We start from the raw sequence: 26441 nt of genomic DNA on the forward strand, positions 1-26441 counted from the left end.
TACTATGACTGGACCTTTCTGTCATTGTTGTAACCAGTGTGTACCCATCACATCAAAAGAAGAAAAAAGAATAGTGGGCTTTGAATTCACAATACTTTGAATTCACAGATTACGATGTTACAAACTCCAATAGCAAAGCTCTGGGCTTATCATGCAAAGACATGGTAACTAGAGTAAAAAACAACAGTAAACAGTGGCATCAGAGACAAAGTACACATCCCAGACTTCACAATTCACAGGAAGGCAATAATCAGAAAAGTCAGAAAATTCTAAGAACCTCAACAACTCCAAATAAGATGAACTCAAAGAGATACTCATCCAGACATGTCGTAATCAAATTGCTGAATGCCAGATGATTTTGAAAGCAACAAGAGAGAAGCAACTTAATGACGTATAAGAGAGACCCTCCATAAGATTAGGAGCTGATCTCTCATCAGAAACCACAGAGGCCAGAAGACAGTGGGATGACACACTCAAAGTGTTGAAAGAATGTCAACCAAGAATTCTACACACACCGAAGTACTTTTATAAATGAAGAAGAAATTAAAGCATTTAATATTAACAAAAGAATTTATCACTGGCGACCTACTCTATAAGAAATGTTAAGGAAGTCCTCCACGTAAATCTAAAAGACAGTATAAATGCACTTTTAGTTGTAACTGTTGTTTTCTTCTATACGATTTTTTTTTAAGATGTTATTTATTTGTTTGATAGACTGAGAGAGAGCACAAGCAGGGGGAGTGGCAGACAGAAGAAGAAGCAGGCTCCCTGCTGAGCAAGGAGCCCAACCAAGCCACCCAGGTGCCCCTCTTCTGTATGATTTAAAAGACAACTGCATAAAACAACAATTGTAACGGTGAGTCTGTGTGGACAGGCAGACTGCACACAACAACGTACAAAGATGTAATTTGTTTGACAATCACAGCACAAGAAGGACAAAAGAAATGGAGCTATACAAGGGCAATTTTTTTTATATACTATTTTAATAAAACTGGTGTTCATCCAAACTAGATTGTTATAAGTTAAAATATTAAATTTCTTTCCCCAAGGAAACAAAAGTACAGTCAAACAATGAGGGAAGTAAAATGGCACACTGGAAAATATCTATTTAATGCAAAAGAAAGTAATGGAGGAAAAGGGGAACAAAAATATGTAAGATATACAGAAAGCAAACACCAAACTAACAATGCAAATCCTACCTTTTCAGTAATTACATTAGATGTAAGTGGATTAAACATTCCAATTAAAAGACAGAGACTGATGGATTAAAAAAAATATGATCCAACTGTATGCTGTCTACAAGACACAGACCTTAGATTGAAAGATATGAAGAGATTAAAAGTAAAAGCTGGAAAAAGAGCTACAGAGAGAAACCACAAACCACAAGCGGAAGGGCTACACGGCTATCAGACAACATAGGCTTTAAAACAAGAACTACTGCTAGAGACAAAAAGGGACATTTCATAATGATAAAAGGGTCAAAACAACAGGTAGATGTAACGACTATAAATACACGCACAAGTAACAACAGAAACTTAAAACACAGGAAGCAAACACTGACAAAACTGAAAGGAAAAGAAAATGCAACAATACCATGAGACTCCAAAACCCTACTGCCAGGAACAAACAGAATCACTAAAAGACAACAAGGAAGATTCCACACCACAGACCAGCTCCATCTAACACACAGAGAACCACCTACCTAAGGGCTATACAGTACACATTCTGTTCAGGCACTCATCAAACACTCTTCAAGACAGAACATTATCGGAGCCTTTTTTTTAAATTAACTAATTATAACAAACTGAAATTAAAGTATATCCTGACTGTAATGGAATTATACTAAAAAGATCAACAAAACAGGAAAATCTAGGAAATACTTAAATACTTGGAAATTAAACAACACACTTCTAAATAATCCATGGGTCAAGGTGCCTGGCTGGCTGGCTGCCTGGCTGAGTCGGTAAAGCGTGTGACACTTAATCTCAGGATCGTCAGTTCAAGCCCCACACTGGCATGGAGCCTACTTAAAATATAAATAAATGAATAAATAATCAATCAATCAACCGACCAATGGGTCAAAGATACCACAAGGGAAAACAGAAAATATTTTGAACTGAAAAAAATGAAAACACAGCATATCAAAATTTATAGGAGGCAGCTTGTTTTAGTTTTCTAGGGCTACTGTAACAGAGTATCATAACTGGGTGAATTAAAACTAACAAATTTGTTGTCTCGATTCTGGGAGCCAGAAGTCCAAAATCAAGGTGCCAGCTGGGCCATACTTTCCCTGATGGCCCTAGGAGGTCTTTCTTCCCTCTCAGCTTCTGGAGTTTGCCGGCAAGCCTTGGTACTCCGTGGCTTGTAGGTGTCACTCCAGGATATGGCTCTCCTTTCCCTTTATGTCTTTTACATGGTCCCCTCCATACATGCCTGTCCTCACAAAGCACTCCCCTCTCTCATGCCAGCACCAATCACATTGTACTAGGAGCCATCCTATTCTGGACCTCATCAGAATTTGTCTACAATGACACCATTTCCAAATAAGGTCACATCCTGACGAACAGGGTGGGCAGGGGACTTCAATATATCTTTTTGGAGGGTCACAAATCAACCATAACACAGCTAAAAAAGTGCTTTGAGGGAAATGTATACCTCCAACTCCTGTATCAGAAAAGAACTCAAACCAAGATCCTAAGCTTCCACCTTAAGAAACTAGAAAAAAGACAAATTAAACCCAAAGCAAGCAAAAGAAAGTAAATAAAGATAAGATTATAGTGAAAATAAATGAAAAGAGAATTAAAAAATAAAGAATCAACAAAATGAAAAGTTACTTCTTTGAAATTTCAACATAACTCACAAACCTTTGGCTAAACTAACCAAGAAAAACAGAAGACCCAAATTACTAATCAGGAATGAAAGAGGGAATATTACTACCCACCCTCTAAAAGAGAGAGAATTATAAGGCAATACTACAAGCAACTGAATACCAACAAAGCAGAGGAAATGAACAAATTCCTAGAAAGACATAAAACACCAAAAGTGACTTAAGAATAGAAACCCTGAATACCTAAAACAAGTGAGGAAATTAATCGTGAAAAAACTTCCAACAAAGAAAGCCCAGAACCAAACTGCTTCAGGAGTGAATTCTACCAAACGTCTAAAGAACAAATAACACTTCCAAAAAAACAGGATATACCTCTAAACTCATGAAGCCAGTATCACTCTCACACCAAGCACTCAAAGACACCAACAAAAAAGAAAACCACAGACCAATGTAATATCATGAATACAGATGCAAAAGTCCTCAACAAAATACTACCAAACCAAATGCAGCAAGATATAAGAAGGGTTAGATACTATGACAAAGTGGCTTTACTGCAGAAACACTGAAAAATAGAATATGCCATATTGACAGAATAAAGGATAAAGCCGTATGATCATCTCAACAAATGCAGAAGCACTTAAAACTGAACACCCCTTTCTGACTAAAACCAACACAAACAAAACCACTCAACGAACGGAACAGAAGGTAACTTCTCCAACCCGATAAAAGGCATCTATGAAAACCCAAGGCTAACATCATACTTGATGGTGAAAGACCGAAAGCTTTTCCCTAAAAACAAGAATGAGACAGGGATGGCTGCTCTCACCACTTCTATTCAAATGTTACTGGAGGTCCTAGTTGGAGCCATTAGGTAAGGAAAAGAAATAAAAGGCACCCAGACTTAAGAAGAAGTAAAACTTTGATATCTCCATTGCCAGATGACAGGATCTGTGCAGTTGAAACGTGAACAACGCAGGTGGTCAGGGTGCCAAGCCCGGTGCAGCTGGAAATCCACGTATGACTTTTGACACCCCAAAAACTGAACGAAGAGCCTACTCGACAGCAGCCTTACCGATCACATAAACAGTAAATTAACACGTATTCTGCACATCACATAGTGCACTCTTACAATAAAACCATAAGGAAAGTACTTGAGAGTACTGTACTATAGCCATCAAAAAAATCTGCATGTAAGTGGACCTGCACAGTTAAAACCCACGCTGTTCAAGAGTCAACTATACATATAACACGTGCTATTTTTCTATGTATGTGCCATACGTTAATAAAGTTCCCCCAGAAATTGTATTTATGTTCTGGCTACATGTCTTATTGTTACTGAGTCTGTTTAAGGTATGAGGACAGATACTACGGAACCATAATGGCAGATTCTAACAGACCACTTCTGTAAGGGAAGGAAAACAGATGGGTACATGAGCCAGAGGTGGGGGAACGCCTGACCTTTCACCAGCCCATATACAGCTGGCATTTTGTTTCACTCTAGCATTCATGGAGCTCACAAAACACAGGCGAAGGGCAAGGATAAGCAAGCAACCAAGACTCTCTGAGCCTACATGCTAGCCTTGGAATCTGATGGGGAGAAGACCTAGACTCCAAGGACAGAAATCAGTTCGAAAACCAGGCTAGCAAACAATTTTCAAATGACCCAAAACAGAGAGCCCTCTAGGCCTTTCTCAAGCTAGCACTTATTAGGAGGCCACTGGGTGTCAGATGCTTTCCACGTAGTATCAAGAATCCCTTCTTCCGTTGAAACGAATGTAATATTGTTTGTCAAATATACTTCAATTTAAGAAAAAAATCTATCTCTCCTTTCCAATGAGTTGTACTTCATGGTAACTAAGCAATTTTTCTTTGTAAAAGTACTCCAGATAATAAATGAAGAAAGTCTGTCATTTTGCAGTTAATGATCCTGAGCAATAAACATCAATGACTGCTAACATCACAGAGTAAGATGACCAGACTTACCATGCCTGATAAAAACAACAACAACAACAACCCAAACACCTCAGTACTAGTTACAAAGTATTCTAGCTAAAAAAAAGAAAGAAAAGAAAGAAAAAAGAAAAATGTTTTTAAAAGACAGACCTACATCTGATGCAGCCTCCAGCCCTGGGCTGTCCAACGGAAAGGTAATGTGAGCCACAAGCATGAGCCAGGTCTATAATTTTCAATTTTCTAGTAATCACATTTAAAAAAAGGAATTAGAAACACAAATTACTTTTAGTAATATTTAACCCAATATATCCAAAATATTGTATTTCAACATGCAATAAGTATTTTTTGCAGTATTAATGTGATACTTTACATTCTCTTTTTCACACTAAATCTTCTGAAACCCTGTATGCATTTTACACTTACAGCACATCTCAATTCACACTAACCACGTTTCAACTGCTCAAGAGTGGCATGATGGCTATCATAATGGAAAGCAGCAGCTCTACATCTCAAATATCAATGAAATATCTCAAATATCAGTAAATACTGAGAAGAGAGGAACATCTTAACATAGCAATGCAATCAGCAAAATCAAGATTATGGAAAGCTTTGGGACAAATGAACCATTATCTTCAAAACAAATGTGAAAGAAAAATAAAGACATGCCAATCAATATATTGAGATTTAAGAGAAATCTATCAAGGGCAATGAATAGACCATATTTTGTTCCTAATTTGAAATGAAATAAGAAATATGAACAGTAACTGTATATTTGTTGACTGAAATATTTATATGAACTGAAATATATATTCACAGATGGAGTGGGGACTGTCCATGAGGAGGTAACTGTTGATGCCGGGAGACAGGCATGAGGGGCCTCATTCTTCCACCACATATCTACTTCTAAATAGGTTCGAAAAGTTCGGTAATAAGCGTCTGAAATATCTATGTATGTACTTGCCTGTGTAGGCTCCATAATAATACTGGTGGCCTGCCAAGAGAACTGAGTGCTAGGGAACAAAGGAGAAAGATGTTTCACTTTATACTCTTTTTTTTTTTTTAATTTTGAATCATGTAACTGTCTTACCTACTCAAAAAATTAAATTTACACGTATATATACTTTGACTCCACCCCCTGGCCTCTACAACTCCACCATGTCACCAGGCCCAGGCCTACTCACTAGTCCCCATGCTTCCTCTCTGGCCTTCCTTCAATGCACTCTCCACACAGCAGCCAGAGTCGTCTTTTTAAAATAGCGTTCTGTGCCTAAAATCTCTCAATGACTGTCTACAGTGCTGAGGAAACCACCAACTCGTTACCAAGGCAACAAGACCCTATATGACCTGGCCCTCCCTCTCCAGCCTCACCTCGTGCCACTCACCCCTTCTGACCTAGTAATTCCACCCTGTACCAAAGGATACAGACTTACCCAATACATGATTGAGGAAACTGGGACATCTCTACAAAACACACCATGTGGCTATTAAAAATGTTAAAGATGTGGATGCACAGGAAATAATACACGGAAGAGGAAAATGCAAACAGCACATACTCACTGAGTACAGCCACTTTTAAATATGAACATGCACATTCATAAGGATCAGAAAAAAACAGATGACAAATATTTGGCATTCTTAGATTTCAATTTTCTGAATGTGTTAAAATGCCTTTTTTTTTTTTTTTTAAGAAATGTACATATTGTACGTCATCCTCCCAAGTCATGCCTAACCTCCTTTAAGACCTGGACTAACCCATCTTCCTCAAGGAGCCTTTCCCAACACAGGTCTGGGTGCGGCGATGAGTGCAGGAGCACAGGCCTTTTCTTGTTTACTTTTAACTGATTCCATCTCATTTCCTGCTTGGTAATATTTGTTCTACTACATTTTTACATTTTGTGAAATCAGGTAATGATCTCAAAAACGTGCATATCCTCTTAGTACATTGACTAGCACTTCACAAGCAGAAGGTGCTCAATAAATGCTCATAGATCCCCTGGAAAGAGCGTTTTAAATATACTCTCATCGGACCTTACAAACCTATTAAAAGTTGGCTGCAAAAAGCAATCCAAAAACTTTCCTAAGTAAAATAACAACGGACAGTGATGCAATTGGGAAAGTGACCTCTCATCTAGGAAGACACCATTTCAAAGGAAATGCCACCTTCAAAGAGTTGTTTTTCAAAATCCAGAACCTGTGAAGAGATTTTTTTTTAAATAAGTGAAAATACTAGAAGTTAAATAAAAGCAGAACAGTAAATGGGAGTACTTCGCAAAACCTGGAACTAACACTTCCTATACCACACCCACAGCAGGCCAGAGTAACTGGGCTCCAACAATTATTCCCTACATGACTGGCTAAGTAAGCATCGTAACTGGAAATCAAACTGCCCACTTACTGTAAGATAAAAGCTTCCATCAAACATGGTAAGTCCAATGAAATGCTAAACATGAAGTTCCTGAAGAAAAGAGCCTAAAACATGGCTCTTATTAGTTGAACTATTTTCAAAGACGAGTTCGATAAAATGTGATCAAACACAAAATAGGAGCAGAAGCAGAAGCAGGAAACAAGGACTGTAGCCCCCACTCTGGCACTGATCATACATGAGGTCTCCAGCAACTAAGGCTCCCACAGGTGTCCTTCTGAGCATTAGGGCTAAGATACACTCATCGCTCTTGCTTACTTTTATTATGACTCCAGAACCTTCCCCCGTAGTGAGTCCAGAAATTCAAACCACACAGACCCTGAGAGGGGCAGCCCTTTCCACAGGTGAGCTGTGCTTTTAGTGTGGGTGAAAACTCACTTCTCAAGATTTACAGTAAATGCTTCTGATTTCTACGTGGCAGAACGCTTTCCACCCCCTTCTCTTATCAAAAATCAACCAAAGACAAGAACAGGAGAGAGAAACATAAACTCCACCTAAGACGCATTTGAAACCCTACACAAAACATGAATAGGAAGATGGAGGAGTGCTCAATCACTGCAGAGGAAGAGGGACCTAAAGAAGGAGGTTACTGCTGAGAAGCAGGCTGACTGACCCCACAGAACCATGGAGAGGCTCAGAAGACGGGGCTGATGCCTGGAGCTAAAAAGGGGTGTGGGTATAAAAACCGACCTAGACTCTCAGGTCCCCAGGCCCCCCCTACACACTCAGACAAGCACTCCTCTCTGGTAGCTGCAGAGACCAGAGGGCTAGCTCGTAACAACTCTACCAGGAGGGTACCACACCTAGGGACTGTGGGCACAAAGGACAGGAGTAAGCTCCACAACTGAAAGCAGGGAAATTAGGTCAAGGCTATGTACTGAGCCACGGGAAGACCCCTCCTCCCCCACCTCCTGCCCTTTAACCTAGCTCCAGAATGTCCAGCCTAACGAGCTGGGACTGAAGGAGCCTTCTCTGAGGAAGCCAAACCAGAGGATAGTAACATTTGGAGGAGAGCCGACAAAAGAGTCAGTCATCACCCTCCACCGAAGCAACAAGTAAACAAGCCCCCAAACACTCAGCTTTCCATTTTTAGCACTTTATTCTTAAAGGTGAATAAACAGCCAAAGATCACCAGATACTGGAAGAAGCTTTCCAGAAAGAAAGAGATCAAAAAATACAGCAGCAAAGAGGAATGCAGGGGAAACAAAAAATGCAGAAAAACAATAATTTTATTTATTTATTTATTTATTTATTTATTTATTTATTTTTAAGTAGGCCACAGGCCCCGCATGGAGCCCAACGTGGGGCTTGAACTCACCACCCTGAGATCAAGACCTGAGGAGAGTCAGACACTGGGCGCCTGGGTGGCTCAGTCGATTAAGCATCTGCCTTCAGCCCAGGCCATGATCCCAGGGTCCTGGGTCGAGCCCCAGTTCAGGCTCCCTGCTCAGCAGGGGGTCTGCTTCTCCCTTGCCCTCTGCCTCTCCTCCCTGCTTGTGTTCTCTCTCTCAAGTAAGTAAAATCTTAAAAAAAAAAAAAAAAAGTCAGATGCTTAACCAACTGAGGCACCCAGGTGCCCCATAAAATAGTTTTTTAAAGTTTTAACTGTATTTTAAGAAATTTAACTGAAATTAAACAGACACTATATACATTAAACAAGAATAGGAGGCATTAAAAAGGAAGAGAGAATAGAGAACACAAAAATATGAAAAAAGAAGTTAAAACTTCAGTGAAAGAACAGTCAAAAATGCTCCCTAAAGTAGAACAAAAAGATTAAGACATGGCCAGGATAGAAAGCTTTTAAAAATTAGAATACTGGGGCGCCTGAGTGGCTGAGTCAGTTAAGCGTCCAACTCTTGGTTTCAACTCAGGTTATGATCTCAGGGTTGGGCTCTGCACTCAGCGCAGAGTCCGACTGAAATTCTCTCTCTCCCTTCCCCATCTAAATAAATAAATAAGTAAAATCTTTTTTAAAAATAAATGAAAAATAAAAATTAGAACATTTAGTACAGGAAGTACAATGTTCAACTGAAATAGGAGAAAATAAACTAGCTTAAATATATTGTACAAAATTCCCTACCAACAAAAGGGCATCAATCTCCAGATTTCGGGCTACTTAATATCCTGCTGGATAAATGAAAAAAGGCTACCATTAAGACATATCATAAAAATTAGGCAAATCAAGGATGCAATGATCCTAAATATTTGGTGGGGGAATAATGGTTAAAAGGATTAAAAATCAAACTGGACTTCTCAACAGCAACAATGAAAACTAGAAGATATGGGAGGAATAACTTAAAAATTACTTCCAACCTGGAATGCCAAGCCCAGCCAAACATAATCTTTCAGTGTGGTGGTAGAATAACTACATTTTCAGACATGCAAGTCCCAAAAGTTTGCCTCCCAAAAAGTTACTGGTAAGCTATTAGAGAATGAGTTCCACCACCACGAGTGAGTAAACACACAGAGGGGGGACCATTAGACCATTAGACGTAGGGAAAGGGGTTCATCACTAGAGAATGATGGAGACAATTCCCAGGATGTCAGTGTGCACCAAGCCAAGAGAACAAGCACATCCTGACTTGGGCAGAGTGACTCAGGAGCACTGAAGAAGCAAATGGTAAGGTGACAAGGCTAAGTGGAGGAAACTGAAATTAAGAAACATTTTACAGAATAGAAAGTTCAAGAACGTTATTCTGAGGTTCAAAGGAAACCAGGCAAATGAAAAATGAGGCAATCATTAACTCCAGGCAAGAAAAAAGGCTGTACAAAAAAAAGAAATACAGGGCACCTGGCTGGCTCAATTGGTGGAACGTGCAACTCTAATCTCAGGGTTGTGAGTTCGAGCCCCACACTGGGTGAAGAGATTACTTAAAAAATAACATTCTCAGGGGTGCCTGAGTGGCTCGGTCAGTTAAGGGTCCCACTCTTGGTTTCGGCTCAGGTCATGATCTCAGTGTAGTGGGATCAAGCCTTGAGTCGGGCTCTGTGCTCAGCAGAGTCTGCTTAAGATTTTTTCCCCTCTCTGCCCCTCCCTCCGCTCATATGTTCTCTAAGATAAATAAAATCTTTTTAAAAAAATAAAATCGTAAAAAGAAAGAAAAGGAAAGGAAAAAACAATTGTAGTTTACTACCTGGCTCAGCACGGTAAGATAATGACCTGAACAGACTGATGATTTTGGATATGAATTTAACCAAAACTGTGAGTGTTCTAGATAACAGAGTATGAGAGAACTGAAGTTATCATCTACCATTAGTGGGAGCCAATAAATAACCCCTAAAATTGGTGAATGAAGACATGACAATGCAAGCATATTATTTAGATACATGAAATGAATGTTAAAGAGTGTCAAATGGCTGTTGCCTCTCTAGAAAGTCAAGAGAGGAGGCGGGTGGCCTTTTTAAAAGGTCTTTTAGAACTATTCGACTTTTTTTTTTTCACTTTCTTCAGTATTTTATTGATTGATTGATTGATTGATTGATTTGATTTATTTTAGGTTCACACCCAGTGTGGAGCTTGAACTCACCACCCTGAGATCAAGACTCTAAACGGAATGAGCCAGCCAGGAACCCCAGCAATATCTGGCTTAACAAAAAGGTAAATTTTAAGAAAGAGATACAAAGTTGCCACCCTGCTAGAAAAACATACAATCGTCCTGGAAGGCCCTCCTGCTGAAAGGTGACATTTTGCTGGATCAAAAGCCTTAAGTCAAGTACATTACTCTACACTCTGGTCCTGGACAATCCTGAACATACATTAAACCCCAGGAGCCCCCATTTAGTAATCCACAAAATGAGAGCAGGGGATATATTCCACTACCTTATTAGTTCTCTTTAGTGTGAAAAACTGGTGACTCTCTTTCTAGGTCAAGGAAAAGAGAAAAGAATAAACATGCAATGAGGTAAGTTTCAAGTGTTCACTTTACTGGTTTAATCATTTGGCAATCAGTGAACCCTGATCCAGTAACCACTTCCCAGGTTTAGTGGTAAGAGATGATCCTATGCCTAACCCACTGTCCAGGAGGCCCCTTAACCTATCATGCACCTCCACGATAAACACAAGATCATGAATCTAAACCCAGAGCTTTTACTAAGTGAAAATGACCACCACAGACACAACACATGTTCAGTGAGCTAAACTGCCTGCATCCATCTTCTCCAGCACAAGCTCTGAGACCTTGGGATGCACCGCGCCTGTTTCTTCATCTGCAAAGGGGAACAGAACAGTACCTACCTCAGAAGATCGCTGTCAGGCTTTAATGAGTGAATTCATGCAAAGCACTACAACAGGATTGGGCACAGGTAAGGGCTTAGTAAACACAGGCTGTCATTATCAGCTGAGTTAAGCCCTCTATTCAAGGCTGACTGTGGAATGAGAGCTGTGTGGGGTCATTTGCTGAATTATTTATTAAAAACCTACTATGTGCCAGACACCCAACAAGTGCTAGCCCCGTAACAGGCTATGCCAAGTCATTCAATCTCTTTCAAGTGGTGTATTCCTTGCCTGCTAAGTAGGAAATAATACTACCTGCTGCACAGAGAAAGGTAAACGAGAGAACTTACCTAAAGTAATCACAGTGCCCCGAGCCACAACGAGTGCTCAGTAAATATCATTACTCACTACACATCTTCTCTCCACAAACATGGAAGTGACTTTTAGAGTTACCTAATTTACCTACTTGTTCCAGAGCCTCATACATTCCTTGAGTGTGTGATAAGAATTCAATTAATACTCCTTGCGTTGAACTTTAAAAATCCCCTGCATCCTCCCAGTTTACTTATTATCAACATTCCCAAAGATTCAGGAAAAAGATAGGAAAGAAAAAGACCGCACATTACTTCGATCAAAATATACAGTTACGTGTATGCGCCAGGTTACTGTTACCAGAGCCTTACTACACCTTAGCTTTCTCAAGTCCCCACGTTTATTTCTACACACGGAGTACTTTCAGAGAAAAACTTAGAGATCATCACTTTTTTCCAAACTGGTCCCTTCTGTCAGCCCGAAGCCCACACTATCTCTGCATTTCCACGGGCGCACTGCCTCCTGCTTGCTTTTCCCTTCATGGGAAGCTAGTGGTCCATCTCACAAGAGTTTGGTTTCAGTGCTGCTACAAGCTAGGAAACAAACTATCCTTGAGAATTAGCAAAAAGGAAGACTAAACAGCATTAACAAGAAAATGGGAACTTTTTATATCCAAAGCCCGTTTAAGCAGTTTGTTTAGAAATAAACTGAAGTCGTGCATTCCTGCTTCTGACAGCCGCCAGGGCTGGGCAGCATTGTCTGGGGAGAAGCGCGCCGGGCCGGCCAACTTTTCGTTAAAGACGGTGCCATCCTATTCGGAACAAAGTGAAAGGTCAGCGGGGCGCAGGAGAGGCGCCGGGAGCGGACGGCCTCGCCTCGGCTAGCGCCGCGAAGTTGGCCGGCTCGCCCCACTTTCCCTTTTGTCCTCCGCCCCTTCCGCGGGGCTCCCGGCCGAGGCCCGGGGCGCGCGGGGGCGGGCGGTGCGGACGCGGACTGCCGGCCCTCACCCCGCGCCCCGCCCGCCGCCCCCCGCCCGCCGGCCGCCCCCCGCCTGCCCGCCGCACAAAGCGCGCCCCGCGCGGCGCGGCCCGGACGCCGGCGGCCTCGGCCCGGCCTCGGCCTGAGGCGCGGCGGCGGCGGCGGCGGGGAGGCGCGGGCCCGCCCGGCCCCCTCCGGCTCGGCGCCCCCGCCCGCGCCCGCGCGCCCCGCCCGCCCGCCGGCTCCGCGCCCGTCAGCTCCGCGCCCGCCGCCCCCGCCGCCGCCGGCCCGCCGCCCCGCTCCTCACCTCGGCATCGGCGGCGGCCATGGCCCGGGCCCGCAGCGTGGCCCCGCCCCTCCCGCGCGCCATCGCCCCGCCCGCGCCTCGCGGCTCAGGGCGGGGCGGGGCTGGTCGCGTGCGTCTGCGCCTGCGCCCGCGTCCGCGCCTGCGCACTACGGCCCAGCGTGCGGCGTCCCCGGCGCGAGCCTGCGCCGGCCGGAACCGGGGCGCGCGGGCCGGGCGGGGGGCGGAGCCGTGTGCAGCGGCCTTCCGGGGGCGTCGCGGCGGCTGGGCGTCGTTCTCCCGTTTTCACAGATATCTTTAACTTCTACGCGGTCATTCTGGTGGACCGGCTGGGGTGGAGAAGAACCCCTGACCTCTAACCCCGGACACACTCTGCTTCCGTCGGCCTCGCAAAAGGCGGATCCTGACTTGCGTCCTAGGGCGGTGCCCGGGTTCGAGGGTATTCCCGGCTTGGTGGGCAGGGGCTTGGTTGTGAGGAATGCCCACCTGGAGGGTGCTTTTGGGCCGTACACGGTGGTGGGGGTGCCCCGGCCGGGGGTTGTCCTGCTAGGAGTGGGTGCGGTGCCGGCGTTATGCCGACCGAGGAGCCTGCCCCGACAAGGGGAGGGGAATGTGCCGGTGCGGAGGATTGCCCGGCTTTGCGAGGATGTTACAATGAGGAAAGCTGCCTCCGTTTGGGGTGCTTCGGTTAGGGGAGGTGCCCTGGTTAGGGGTTATGTCCCAACTCGGGGGTGCTATGGCCAGGGGGCACTTCCGCTGTGGGAGAGGATGCTCTGATTACGGAGGTGTCCCGCTAGGAAAGTGTGCCTCGGATGGGGTCTGTGTTCTGATTGGGAAGGCTGGGGGTGGGGTGGGGAATGTCCCCAGGAGGAGGTGTGCCCCCTCTGGGCAGCCTCCCTGAGCAACCCCAAGCTCTTTGAATCGGCACCTACCCGCCAGTCTGCCTCCCAATTATGCACAGAGGAGATCTCTGCACACCAAGCGGCCTACATGGACGGCATCAGATAAACGGGCTTCGCCCTCTCGATGCCTATGGCCAGGCCTATTTTTACCATCTTCTGGGAGTTGAGGAAAGAAATATAGACTGAAATTGGGGTTCTCTGGCCAGTCTTTGCAGCGAGAACTGAGGAGGTCCTGAGTCGAAGGCTAATCTGTCTCCCCCTCACTTATGAGGGCTCACTGTCATGGGACTCCAGGAAAATTACTAAAGTGGGCGTTCACCGTGCACACGGGCAGAGGAGGAAGTGGACGAATGTAAGTACCTAGGATATCTTCCCAGATTTCTCTGGGACAGCCTAAGTCAGCTCCTGACAGGCTTAGAACCCCAGTTGTAAGCCTCATGACTGAAAGCTCAGTAGTCCGGGCCTGCACAGCCCAGCCTGACCCACCTTCACCCATACGTGCCTCTCTGGCACCATCCTCCCCATCTTCACTCCTGCCTTGGGTCCTAGTCTGTCCCTTCCGTGAAACACTTGTATCTCCAGGGTCTCTCTACCTTCCTTGGGTTTCAAATACCACCTCTTCAGGGAAGCCTTTCCTTACCTCCCTATTGAAAACAGTACTGCTCCCCAGAACATCCTTGCTTTATTTGACTCCATGGCCCTCCACTGCTATATTGTCTTTCTCACTAGAAATCTAGACAGGGCTTTTTATCTTGTGTGCCCTAGTGCCTAGAACAATGCTTGGCAGGAGAGACAAATATTTGTTGAATGAATAAATAAGATGTGGAGGAAAAAGTCCTTTACCAGGCAAATCGACTGCAAGTGAATGTGTCAGAAGTAGGATATGCTCCCATTTTGCACTGTCAGCCCAACCCACCCTATCCTTGTGTGATCACTGATTACTTATGTCAAGTGTGTTTTTGACACATGCCATGTGAATTGTATAACCATCAGGTCAGTCCTGAGATGTGGGTTGAGTGAACAAACCAAAGCAAGGGAGTTGAGTGCCCTTAAGACCACCTAACTGTTGAGAGGCTGAGATGGGATTGAAAGCCAGGCAGGTTTTCAGCTGAGGCTGCTGCTAGAGGATGTCCTCTCTGTGGCATATTCTGAGCATTTCTCCAATGTTCATCCTCTCCTTGTCCCACAAATAGTAACATTTTAGCTAGGTACATGGCTGCCTGGCTAAGGAGCACGTTTCCAACTGTAAAGAGTGACCGATGGAATGTTTGCACAAGTGATAGAATCTACTTCCCAGCCTGTAGCCCCCAAGAAGTTAGGGGAGCAGACTCAGTATATTGGCTGGTGGTGAAATCTGGAATGGTCACCCTGGACCCCGCGGTGGAAGCCTCAACTTGAGAATGACAGCTGTGTCATCAGGCCCAAATCTTACACTTCTGGATTGTTAAGTGTACAAGAAATAAACCGGGGGGGGGGGCGCTCAATATGTTCCATAAGTTTGTTATAGATTGATAACTGAGACACCTATCCAAGGTCACTCCCGCACTGTATGTCAGATACAGAATCTCAACCCGAAGTCTTACCCTAATCCCACCTACGGTATTTCCAAAGCACGGTTCAGGATCACTGGCCCCGTTGGGCACCAACAGGCCCTCCCCTCAGCACTGGAACATCTGCAGGATGCCCCTTTGGTAAACGTTGCTCTGCTGAACCCTGACTTTATTTGTTCTTGGGTTCCTTGGATCCTAGACAACAGGCATTTGAAAGGGACCTCAGGAACAAGCGTGGGCTTGTGTGTTCACACTTGGATGGGAGATGAGAAGCAGTATCCCTCAGAGCCGGACGTGGGTGGCAGTGGTGACAGCAGGGACTTGAGACTTCAGCCCAAGCAGGAGGAAATAGCACAAGGGGCAGGGACTTGGGCAAGCCCACCTCGTCACCCCCCACAGGGTTTCCTCTGGTGCAGGAGATCTGAACTCTGCCACCTAGAACGATGGGTGATGGATGGGCAAGCCCAAAGTGTGTCAATAAAACATTACAGGGGCGGTCTTCTCCCCATATTACAAATACATTTTAAATTAACACCAAGGCTCCAGACATGCAAGCCCCACTCTGAGGGCGCACCTTGAAGCAGAACCATGAGAACAAGCACCAACCCCGGCCCGAGTTAAAGGTACCCAGCCCATGCTGCTCCTGCTCCCTGGGGCCAGTCTTCAGGGCCCTAGGCACCTGGAAGGAGGGGCCCAGAACCAAGGAGACGGGCACACGACCTGGAGGGGATGGGGTGGCCCATAGGCAGGGTTCCAGGGCTGAAGGAAGAGGGAGCAGGACCGGGGGGGGGGGGTGCGTGCCCAGAAGGGGCCCCCAGGGCTAGGCTGCTGCACACCGGGCAGGAGGAGGGTGCCCGAGAGGCTGGCCTGTGCCCAGCTCTACAAATGAAGCACTTTATTTACACGGCATCTCTCCAGGCCCCAGCCCCCCCAGGGAGAGGCTGGTCCCTAGGCAGAGACTGAAGGGAGCGGCCGAGCAGCAGTGGGTCCTGAGTGGGCCGGGTCAGGCCAGGAGCGAAGAAGGCACGAGGCCCTGGGTGCCCAGTCCCAGGGCAGAAGTCAGCCCACCCGGAGAAGGCGGCACAGGGTCAGCTCCCGGGCGTCAGGCTAGGATCTGCACCACCACAGCTCTGCTCATAGGATGGTGGGGCCTCTGCGGGGAGAGAGCAAGGTCTGCATGGGGCTCATGGTGCCCTTTCCCCCACCAGGCCCCAGGGCCCTCACTCACCATAGGGATAGCCCCATGAGCTGTACTCTGGGGGCAGGATCAAGGTACTGGTGGTGGGCACTGGCCCTCCGGAGCCCTCTGCAAAGTAGGGGACAGTGGCACCTGTGGAGATGCACAAGGGAGGGGGCAATGGGTGGGGAGCAGGGCTGCTATCCTGAGGGCGGGGTTCAGGGGCACCAGGCACAGAGCCAAAGGCGGCAGGTAATGGCTGCTGTTGTGAGTGGCTCTTCGTGGAAAGGGAGACTGCATCTGCAAAGTGGGGGCTGCTGGCCGCAGCCTCAGCCTCCTCCTGGGGCGGTGCAGAGGGTACCACGGAGACCGGGGCCCCAGGAGGCAGCCCTGGGCCTGGCCGGGGGCTCATCGGAGCGTGGTTCACAGCGATATTGCCGATGAAGACAGGGAGGGTCACGGTGGCTTCAGGCACCTTCAGGGAGACCTGGGGAGGATGGGAGAGTGAGGCTAGGCCACGCACCCCCCTTTCCCCATCCCACTCCGTCCAACCCCCAGCACCTGCAGGTAGTAGTCCACGTGGATGAGGCTGCAGCCTGGCAGGGCTGACTGGGGCAGGGCAGGCACCAGGATCTGCTCTTGCCACTGTGCCCGCCTCCAGGCCTTGACACCCGCACCCTCTACCTCTGCGATGGTCCGCACATCATAGATCCAGCGCTTGGCCTTGTAGGACACTTTCTGGGGAAGGGCCAGCCTGTGAGCCTGGGCAGGCCAGCAATCTCCCCCTCCTCCAGCCCCATGGGGACAGGCCTTGACAGCCAGAGGGGACTCTGACCTGCAGCAGACTGGCTACTACAGGGCTCGTATCCTTTCCTGACTGGTTCTCAATGTCAGCCTGCAGCCGCAGCACCTGCCCTACCACGTAGCCACGGAGGTCAGTGCTGGCGGTGAGGACCACGCTGCCCGTCTTCACCAGCTTGTAGGAGAACTTCTTGGTAGTGGAGGCCACGTTGGGTTGCTTGAGGGGAGGACAGTAATGAAGGGGTTTGGTGGGTGTGGGCAGCCTAGATCTCTGCGGCCCGTGGACAAGCCCACTCGGCCCTGCTGTGCCCTTCCCCCAGACACCGCACAGTCGGCTCAGGACAGAAGCCACTGCTCTTCTAGATCCCGGCCACCTCCTCTCACCTGGGGGTAGGGCATCAGCCAGGAGACCACTGCTTCATCCTCACCTCAATGTCTGGGATGCTGTTCAGATTCAGGGGGCTCAAAATATAGAACACTCGGCTGCACTGGTGATCCTTGGAAAAACGTGGTGTGTCGATGGTGGCCCGCACCTGGTGCACAATCTTCCCAAAGGGGCCCTCAAAGGATGTAGGCGCTGTGGCTAGAAAGAAAGTAGGGAATGGCACCCAACTGTCCCCTGTCCCACCTCCTGTCCACCAACTGTCACCACCAGGCCTGGCCAGGCAAGGCCGGGCTCTTACCAGGAAGCAGGAACTGAAAGGGAAAGTTGTGCTCTCCAGCTGGCAGGCTCCCTGCAGAGACGGGAGGGAGGTATGAAGGAGAGAAGACTCAGGAGCCTTGAGGTGACACCACAGGACACAAGTTAGGAGCAGTTCATACTGAGTCTGGCTACTGGGTCTCCCAGCCTCTGACTCCAGACACCATAGCAGCACAGGGCTGCAGCCTGGGCAGAGGAAGGGGTACAAGAACTTGGCTTAAGCAGGAAAGGGGGACGGGGATATTCCAGGGGCCAGAGCCCACCCAAATCAAAGAGAAGCTAGCCGCCTTTAACCACCTAGGTTCTATCAGGCAATGCCTAGTACCTGCTGGGGAGAGAAATACAACAGGGTACAAAGCCCTGCTAGAGGGTGGGTCAGCACAGAGATCCCAGAGGCAGATGGAAAGGTGGGATGGACAGACAGACCCCACTCTCAACCAAGGTCTGCCCTGGAGGGGTTCACTATATGCAACAAGGCAAGTACAGGCTCCCAAACTCACCCTTGTCAGCCAGCGACAGAGCACTGTTGAAGTAGCCCTCCTCCATTACCCATGCTGCATCATTGGCCTTGTTGGACACCCTGCAGGAACCCATGCAGGTCACTCGGATGGCTGCAAGGGGGGGGGGGGTTACGGTGTGAGTCCCAGCCAGCCACTGGCCTGGGCCCCTCCCTGCCCCCATCGTAGAGATTTAGGTAGAGGTGGTAGCACCAAGGAGTGCTGGGCCTTAGGCAGGTCAGCAAGTGGCTTGTTACCCTTCAGAGGACACCTCATGTCGATCCCCCATTTTGGGGTATTCCCAGGGAGCCAGGGTGATGAGGCACAGAGTTAAATCCTGAAGTCCAGAACAGGAAGGCCCCAGTGGTCACCCAGATGACACCTGGACAACCCCCAACCTGGTAACCTTGGTTCCCAGCCACCCCCGGGCCCACCAGACCTCTGTAAACTCAGCTCCCTCAAAGGGATGCTTGGGACACCAATGATGAACAGAAGCCTATGGGGCAGCTGACCTCCAGCCCCACTTTGGGTTTGCTCACAGGCAAGCCAGTTAGGCTAGGAGGTGCCCCTTCACGCTCCAGGAAGCTAACTGCTAGCCCTCATGATTCAGGAATGTGGTCAGACCTGCCTGAGCAGATAAGGTACCCAACAGTCTGGCACACTGCAGGGTGGGGACACCCTTGACTTCCTGGACCAGTGGTGCCTAGGAGGGCTGATTTCCTACATCAAGAGATGGCTTGGTCTTCTCCCCGACCAGGACCGTTTGCAGCAGAGGTCACTGCTACCTTTCTGTGGTCAGGAACTCAAATTCCCCACTCGAATGGATGTTTGCCCAGACACCACTATGGTCAGAAGGTCGTGGCCGGACCAGCAAGGAAGACACCACAGCTGGAGGGGCTGGGAGCTCAGTGACAGGTAGACTTGCGGCTCCACCCCTCCTTTAACTGCAGGGCTGAGACAAGGCCAAAGATATCAGCCTCCCTGCCCAGCCTCTCCCCTTCCTCCCCTGACTTGATGGTCAGGTGAAGGGAAGGTGACTCAGAATCTGACACCCTCCTGAGAGAGCCACCAGGCAGGAGAAACCTGGTATCCCAAGTGCCCAGGGTCAGTGGCAAGCCATACCAGACATGTCCAGGTCTCCTCAGGCCAACCCAACCCTGACAAAACAAGCCTCCTGTTGGCCACCCACAGACCACGAGGCTTTCCCTCAGGAACCCTTGGCTTATCCTCTACCCCCACTGGCACTGCCAGTGACCTGACCTCGGCCCTGATTTCTAATCCACACTCCATCAGCCATCCCCTCCTAGGGCCAGACCTGGAATTGCTCCTACCCCAGAAATCTGACACATCAGTGGTGCTCCCAGAGATGAACACAGCCCAGAAGAAATACTCCAGGGAGTGAATCAAGGAGGGGAAGTATGACCATTCCAGATGCCACGCCACTCTACACTCCCCCACAGAATGGGCGCATTTCCCCCTGGAATCTGGCTGCCCTGCGAATTCCAGGACCCGCGGCGTATGCCAGAAGGAATTAAGTGGTCCCCAGATTGGCCCAGTGCTAGCTGGAAACCGTCAAGTGACCTCAGGGGATGGCACACAGAGCTGCAGAACCACCCTGCCCACCTCTGTCCAAATTCCCAATCCACAACGCTGTGAGTTGTAATAAACCACTTAGTTTAGGGGTGATTTGTGACATAGAAGTGACTTTCACATAGTAGCAGACGACAGGAACAGATATCCCACCTCAGTAGAAATCAGAGAAACTCAAATGAATTACCATTCTAACCTATCAGTTGGCAAATATTAAATATTTTGACATGTGTTGGAGAAGAGATGGAAAAACACTCCTTTGCAGTGATCAAACTGTAGGCCGATACAGGGGCCCCGGCAAAGCACCAAGAAGATCTGCTGGGACCTGACATGCACATCCCAGAGGACCCAACGGCTCTCACAATCCACCCTAACTGCCCAGGAGCTACAAGCAACACGGTTTGTAACAGCAAACTATCTAGGCATGGCCCATGTGTCCAACAGCTGGATGGCTAAAACAGGCACCCACCCGGCCTGGACGCATGGCCCCAGAATACAGATGAACAAGCCATGGGGTCACCGGACCTAACCCTAAACAAAGAGTATCGTACCAACCCTAGGGGTATCCCTGAGGGGCCCAAGTTCTAGGACATTCCCAATGCCCAGGCAAAGAGCCTCTTTTTGCACACATGCTGAAGCCCCTTCAGGGACCTTGACTGAATGAGCAGCTTCCAATCACCATCTTGGAGTCAAAGGGCCTGTTCCTGTCCACTCTCCTCCGTAGGGGAACAATGGAGGCACAGGGGATGGACACGCACAGGCCTGTCCCTCCTACCCCATGCGGGGGACTTCCGCTCCTGCAGGTGAGCACGGCCATCATACCAGCGTATGTGCCCCGAGGCACAGCCTCAGGACAGGGGCAAGTGCGCTCTGGTAAGGGGCAGCCTCCAGTCCACAGCAACACGCCCTGTTGCACCATCCAGGGTTACAAGTGTTTCACTTCTACCAGTGCTCAGATGCATGAAAAAAGGCAAGTACCAAACTGATAAGCACCCATCTGGAGGTCTGGGGCTGCTCCTGTTCTGTAAGGAAAATCATCATGTGGACTGTGTTTCAGAGTGACTTCTGGAACTTTCCTCTCCAGCAGCCCTCCTGCTTGCACCATCCGCCATCTGACCAAGAAGACCACTGCTCACCCTCATTCTGGTCCCAAAGGTCTCGCTCACCTCTACCAGTTCCCACAAAACTGGAGCAGCCCAGCCTTTGGCACATCTTTTCACTAAGGCTCTGGCCTATGAGGCACTTCCATCTGTCCTGTTTCCAAGTCTGAAACATGAGAATAGTAACGGTGCCCCCCTCCCAGGGTTGCTCTGAGGGTTCACAGAGTTGGTCCATGGGAGGTGGGAGAATGGCATCTATCCCATGGTGAGAGTTCAGTGAGCTGGCGGAGCTAGGAGCCGACTGCTATTGTTCTCTGGGCTCCCCCCACTCCCAACACCCACCCTGGAAAGCAGAACATAGGACAGCCCCGCATGACCCCCAGCCTCAGGCTCGGCTGGACCCGGGCTCCAGGGACCAGTTCCTTCCACAGGTTTCTCCTTCTGCATTAGCTCCGAGGGCAGCCAGTGTTCTCATGGTTGAGTGCAAATCATCTCTGTCTTTCGTCAGACAAGTATTTAGTGGGCAAGACTAAGAGCCCCCCAGGGCCTGAAGGCCTGAGGCCTCCCCACCTCCATGTCCTCCTGCAGGGGTGGAGGGCCTCCCTGTTGCATCACTGGCTGATAGCAGGAGCTCAACAAGTATCTTATGAATGAAAGAAAAAAAGAAGAACCACAGTCTTTCCTTTTCCAAACCCAACAGGGGCTGAAAGAAGCCCCAGAACAGCCTCATTACCCACATTCTGTCTACGCCCCAGGGACAATCTGAATAATAACTCTTCTGGCACAAAGTCATCATACATCTACTCTTCACCCTATGCCCCCATCTTCCCTCCCCTCTTCTGGCGATTGGCTGGCACATTTAGTGGGGATCATCAGCAGGGGCTCCCTCAATACCCTATGGCCCAACTGTCCATTCGCCCACACCCCAGCCACCACATGGAGGCTACTCTGCCAGGCCAGGCCATCCCTTCACTGTGGTCAGTAACGGTTTGTGTGCCCTGGGCCCAGCTGCGGGAGCATGACTGGGCGGATGGGCCAGGCAATGAGCTCCGGCATGGGGTCTCGTGGCTGCCATCCCCCAGCTACAAGCCCACCCCTCCTTCCTGTGCCCCGGACTCTCCCCTCAGTCCCATTTCAACTGTCATCTCTTCCTGTGCCCCAGGGAAGAGCTGCACTGTCACTGCTGTGCCCCCTGCCACCACCATAAATGCCCCCACTCAAACCCCAAACACCAACCAAGGAGACAGGAAAGGAGCTGTGGGTCATCAGGAGGAGACCCCACAAGGCTGGACACCTGACCAGGGGTACCTTCACCCAGTTTCTTCCTAAACCCTGTGGCCTCAAACTCCACAAGGTCAGGAGTCAGACCCATCCAGGACCGGGGCAGTGGCTCTCAGTCCTCAGAAACACCAGAAGAACTGAGCTGTTAAGCACACAAGGGCCCAGAGGATCAAAGTCCAGAGGGATGCCTGATGGCTGTGGTTTGGGCCAAGCATCCCAAAGTGGAGAAGCACTCCAGCAGGAGAACAGTCCCACAACAGGGGCACCCTCACACTCAGAACCAGCGATCAGACATGGAGTCCCTGGGCGGTACCCTGAGGGCTGACCTTTGAAGTCCCATTCAGGACTGCCCACACCTCAGAGAGCAGATAAGGCCAGCACCTGCAGAGCGCACTAGCTAGGGCCACACCAGCAACCTGACTCCCAGTCCCAAAGTCCCAGATGTCTGCACCAGCAGAAGGACCAGCCAGTAGGGCTCGGGTTCAGCTCCTACACGCGCACTGGGCTGGAGGCCTGGGTCACGCAGGGATGAACAAGACCCTCCCAGATCGCAAGGCCAAGCCTTAGCCTGCGTGGAAACGGGTGCACCGCGGGACCATGAGGATTGAGGGCCTGCGCCAGGGGCCTGGGCGTGTGAGACAGAAAGCCCAGCAGCGAGGGCCAGGCTCCAGGTGAGGGCCCAGCAGATGTAGGGTGCAACCGACCCTGCAGACCCGACAGAGAGGGTCGGGGCGTGCATGTGTCCAATTCAGAGTGGCCTTCGGCAAGGTGGGCAAGATCTAAACCCCCGCCCCCGACTCTGGCCGGCCGACCCTAGGAGAGAGAACAGGAAGGGCACATGCGGAAGGACTGGGCCGCCCTGGCTTCCCTGCTCCGCCCCATCTGCCAGCAGCCATCCACCCCCGCGGGTCTGCGCCGCCCGGCCGGCCGCACCCCAGCACTCCCTACAGCCGGCGGGGCCCAAGACTTCCCGGGCCGCCAGGAGGCGAAGGGAGGGGGCGGCAGGAGGCGGGTCCAGGCCAAGCGCCGCGGGTCCAGCTCCGCGGGTCCAGGCCAAGAGCCACCGCTGCCGCTTCCGGGAGCACCGACCCCGCCGCAGGTGCTGCGCAGCCACCTGAGCCCTGCCGGCCCGGCCCTCCCCCGAGGGGACCCCCGCGCCCACCTCGGAAGGGCAGCGGCGCCCCCAGGCGCACGCGCACGGCCCCCGCCAGCGGCTCTCCGGGGCTGTAGACGACGCGACCGTGGCTCAGGCAGACCTCGAAGAGCTGTACCCGCCCCATGCCGCCGCCCTGGACGGGCGGCCGTACACTGACGCCCCCTCCCGCCGCCGCGCTCCGAGCCCCGCCCTCAGGGGCCCGCCCCCGGCCCGCCCCGTCCGACCCGCCCACTCCCCTGGGCCCGCCCCCCATCCTCCCGGGCCCGCCACCGCCTCCAGGGTCCCTTTCTCCTCCCGGCTAACCCCCCACACTCGGGCTCCGGCCGGCCTCGGGTCTCTCACCGCACCCCTGCCAGAGTCCGCCCCCCGCCCCTTCTCCCTCCCCTCCAACGGCAACTCCCGGCCCCCGCCCTCCCCGCCCGCCAGCCGGGCCCGCCTGCGGGGTGGAGGTCGGCGCGCCGCGCGGAACCCCGGCGCACGGGCGCCCCCTGCTGCCCCGGGAAAGGCGACCGCCTCACCTGTCGAGGGGCGGGCCGGGCCGGGCCGGGGGGCGGGCTGGGCTGGCGCCCCCTCCCCAATCTCCGCCCGGTCGCGGCATGCTCGCTGCGGAGGGCCGCCCCGCGTCGCTCGGCGGAAGGACGTCACGGGGGCGGCCCCCCAGCGCCGGGCGTCCTCTTTTCTGCGGACCGGCCGGCCTCCTTCCGTGGGCGCCGCGGGCGCTTGGGGTGGCGGCGGCGTCCCTGGGGAGCGAGTCTCGGGCGGAGGCCGCGGACCGAACCCCGCCCCCAGCCCCGAAGGCGTGGGTGCCGGGCTGTCCGGGCACCGGAGGCGCGAGAGGAGGGACTGCTTCTGACCTGCCGTCTCTTAGGAGGTCCATGTGGAGCAGGAACGCGGGGCGGGGGGGAGCTGGGGGACCCGAGAGGGAGTGCAGGAGGGAGGGCGATGCTTGCGCAGGGCAGGGCAGGTGCCCACCGGCGCCTTATGCTGGAAGCGCCTGAGGAGGGCGTCAGGGTGGCCCAGGTTTTTGTCCAGAGGACCTGCGTAAATGGGGTGGCATTTTCTGATGGAGAAGTCTGGCTTAGATATAAATTGGGGGCTGGGACAAAGTTATGACAGGCAGAATCTAAGACGCCCATTAAGTACGTGCACGCTTGAGTGTGAGGAAGACAAAGGTCTTCAGATCTGCAGGCCCCTGTTTGATGATGGTAATTCAACTCAGGGCACTGATGACTTCAAAAGTTTGGGGTGAAAGCCACAGAAACCTGATCTAGCCCTCCAGCAAAAGGAGAGAGGCTTACAGGCTAGAGGGATTCCCCTGGACCAGGCTGAGGAAGAGGAGGGGCCTGAGGCCCCGGAGGGCCAGGAGTGTGCAGCCAGCACCAGCTCCCCATCCCCCCTCGCTTGGGATTCTGATGTTGGGGTGTGGGGAGAGGTCTGACTGGCCACACTTAAGACATTCCCCAATACCATGCAAATAGAGAAATTACCAAACGAGGAGTTCAGGGTCCCCCTGGGAATGGGGAGAATTGTGGGCAACCCATAAATGCCCAGTCTCCACAACAGAAGTCAAGAAGGGAGTGTTTTGGGAGGGAGTAATAGACTGTGTTGGCTGCTGCTAAGATGAAGTCAAGGACAGAAAATGGAGCCCTCGTTCAACTCTGCACTGTCACGCACCCATCCCCTGTTCTGGAAACCAGGGCTGTTCAAAGGCCCTAACTTCCCTAAGTGCTCCTTTCCTCTTGCTCTCAGGCAACCCAGGCTTCCCCCTGGAGCCTCTCAAATGTAGATGTTTATTTTCACACAACGCCCCTGTCTCTGGGCCTGGAGTGTGTGCCCTCCTGACTCAGAACAACTTCCAAACCATTTGCCCCCTCCCTAAAAGCTCCCAGTTTTAACTCATTTTCTCAGAATGATAGTCCACCTGCTCCACTGTTACTGTCATCTTCAAAGCCCAGTTCAGTCCCCCTTATTTTTTGGTGATTTCAGCTCCTGACTCCCTGACATTCCCTCCAATAACATTGTTGCAGGACTTCTTAGTGACTCCAGAATCCACGTGGATGGTCCTTCCAACCCCCGCCCTCTTTTAAAATGGACCTGGGATTTGTTTTCATCAGGTGTGATGAGGTGACAGACGCTGAGACAATTGCCTCGAAAGAAGAGTTTAGTACTTACAATTCCCAAGAGGAAGGGGCACCAGGGTTGGTCAGGAGGCAGAATTTGCTAGGAGAGAGCATGGTCCAGAGCCTTTATTGTGTCTTCTGTGAGAAGGAATGGGTGAGACAGGGTACACAAGTTTGAGCAAGCTTAGGATTAGATAGTTTTAATAATTCCAGCGGTTGCTGGTTGTCCAGTACCTGGCCCTATCATGATTCAGGATGGGGGGATATTGGTGTGTGAGTTTGGTAAAGGAGGTCTTTGGGGGTATAGCCTATGGATTGGTTGGTTTGCCTGTGAAAGCTGTGGTCCCAGGCAAGTTGCTATCTCTAGGAATTAGCTAACCCTGGGAGGGGCAGCCTCTCCCCAGCCAGCAAGGCCCCCAAAATGTCAAAGTATCATACAGAAAATAACAACATGATCAATTAAGCTCTTGTCCCGATGACTCCTCTCCTCCGAGAACCTTCCCCAGGTGACTTAGAGCAGCTCTGTCCTATGGCTTTCTCAGTTTGTCTGCAAAGATG

At 50.3% G+C, this 26441-nt stretch overlaps 2 protein-coding genes across 9 annotated transcripts in view; both read right to left on the reverse strand.

Annotated features, from left to right (window-relative positions):
• Nucleotides 1–13132, reverse strand: part of EHMT1 (euchromatic histone lysine methyltransferase 1) — a 140720-nt gene extending 127588 nt beyond the window's left edge. For 3 of the 6 annotated variants that reach the window (XM_087869137.1, XM_087869135.1, XM_087869136.1), the window contains exon 1: nt 13013–13120. In XM_087869137.1, coding sequence (XP_087725263.1) covers nt 13013–13075 — 63 coding nt within the window. In that variant the 5' untranslated portion in view covers nt 13076–13120. Of the gene's footprint in view, nt 1–13012 lie in introns of all 6 variants that reach the window. The other 3 variants (XM_045803687.2, XM_045803685.2, XM_045803686.2) reach the window with 2 other exon arrangements.
• Nucleotides 13133–15613: 2481 nt separating this feature from the next.
• ARRDC1 (arrestin domain containing 1) lies at nt 15614–23933 on the reverse strand. 3 transcript variants are annotated; one of them, XM_045803688.2, is made up of 8 exons: nt 23770–23931; nt 18640–18750; nt 18123–18173; nt 17868–18022; nt 17474–17656; nt 17200–17376; nt 16690–17125; nt 15614–16614 (listed from the first exon to the last, which is right to left on the reverse strand). In XM_045803688.2, exons 1-8 carry the CDS (start codon nt 23885–23887, stop codon nt 16550–16552), a joined length of 1296 nt encoding a protein of 431 aa, XP_045659644.1. In that variant the 5' UTR covers nt 23888–23931; the 3' UTR covers nt 15614–16549. The 3 variants fall into 3 exon arrangements, with proteins under 3 accessions (XP_045659644.1, XP_045659646.1, XP_045659645.1); XM_045803690.2 differs by lacking the exon at nt 17200–17376 and having other exon boundaries at nt 23770–23933; XM_045803689.2 differs by lacking the exon at nt 18123–18173 and having other exon boundaries at nt 23770–23932.
• Nucleotides 23934–26441: the final 2508 nt, after the last annotated feature.

Source organism: Ursus americanus, chromosome 18 (assembly GCF_024610735.1).
Source record: "Ursus americanus isolate L20-20 chromosome 18, mUrsAme1.1.p, whole genome shotgun sequence".
Taxonomy (NCBI): domain Eukaryota; kingdom Metazoa; phylum Chordata; class Mammalia; order Carnivora; family Ursidae; genus Ursus; species Ursus americanus.

Bases quoted from the DNA above. Each gene is read 5' to 3' on its own strand.
- ARRDC1 (XM_045803688.2), bottom strand. From the start codon at position 23,887: ATGGGGCGGGTACAGCTCTTCGAGGTCTGCCTGAGCCACGGTCGCGTC. The intron at 17,377-17,473 runs GTCAGAGTCCCC...GCCCTTCCCCAG, and splicing joins TAGTAGCCAGTCTGCTGCAG to AAAGTGTCCTACAAGGCCAA. The intron at 16,615-16,689 runs GTGAGTGAGGGC...CTCTCCCCGCAG, and splicing joins CTCATGGGGCTATCCCTATG to AGGCCCCACCATCCTATGAG.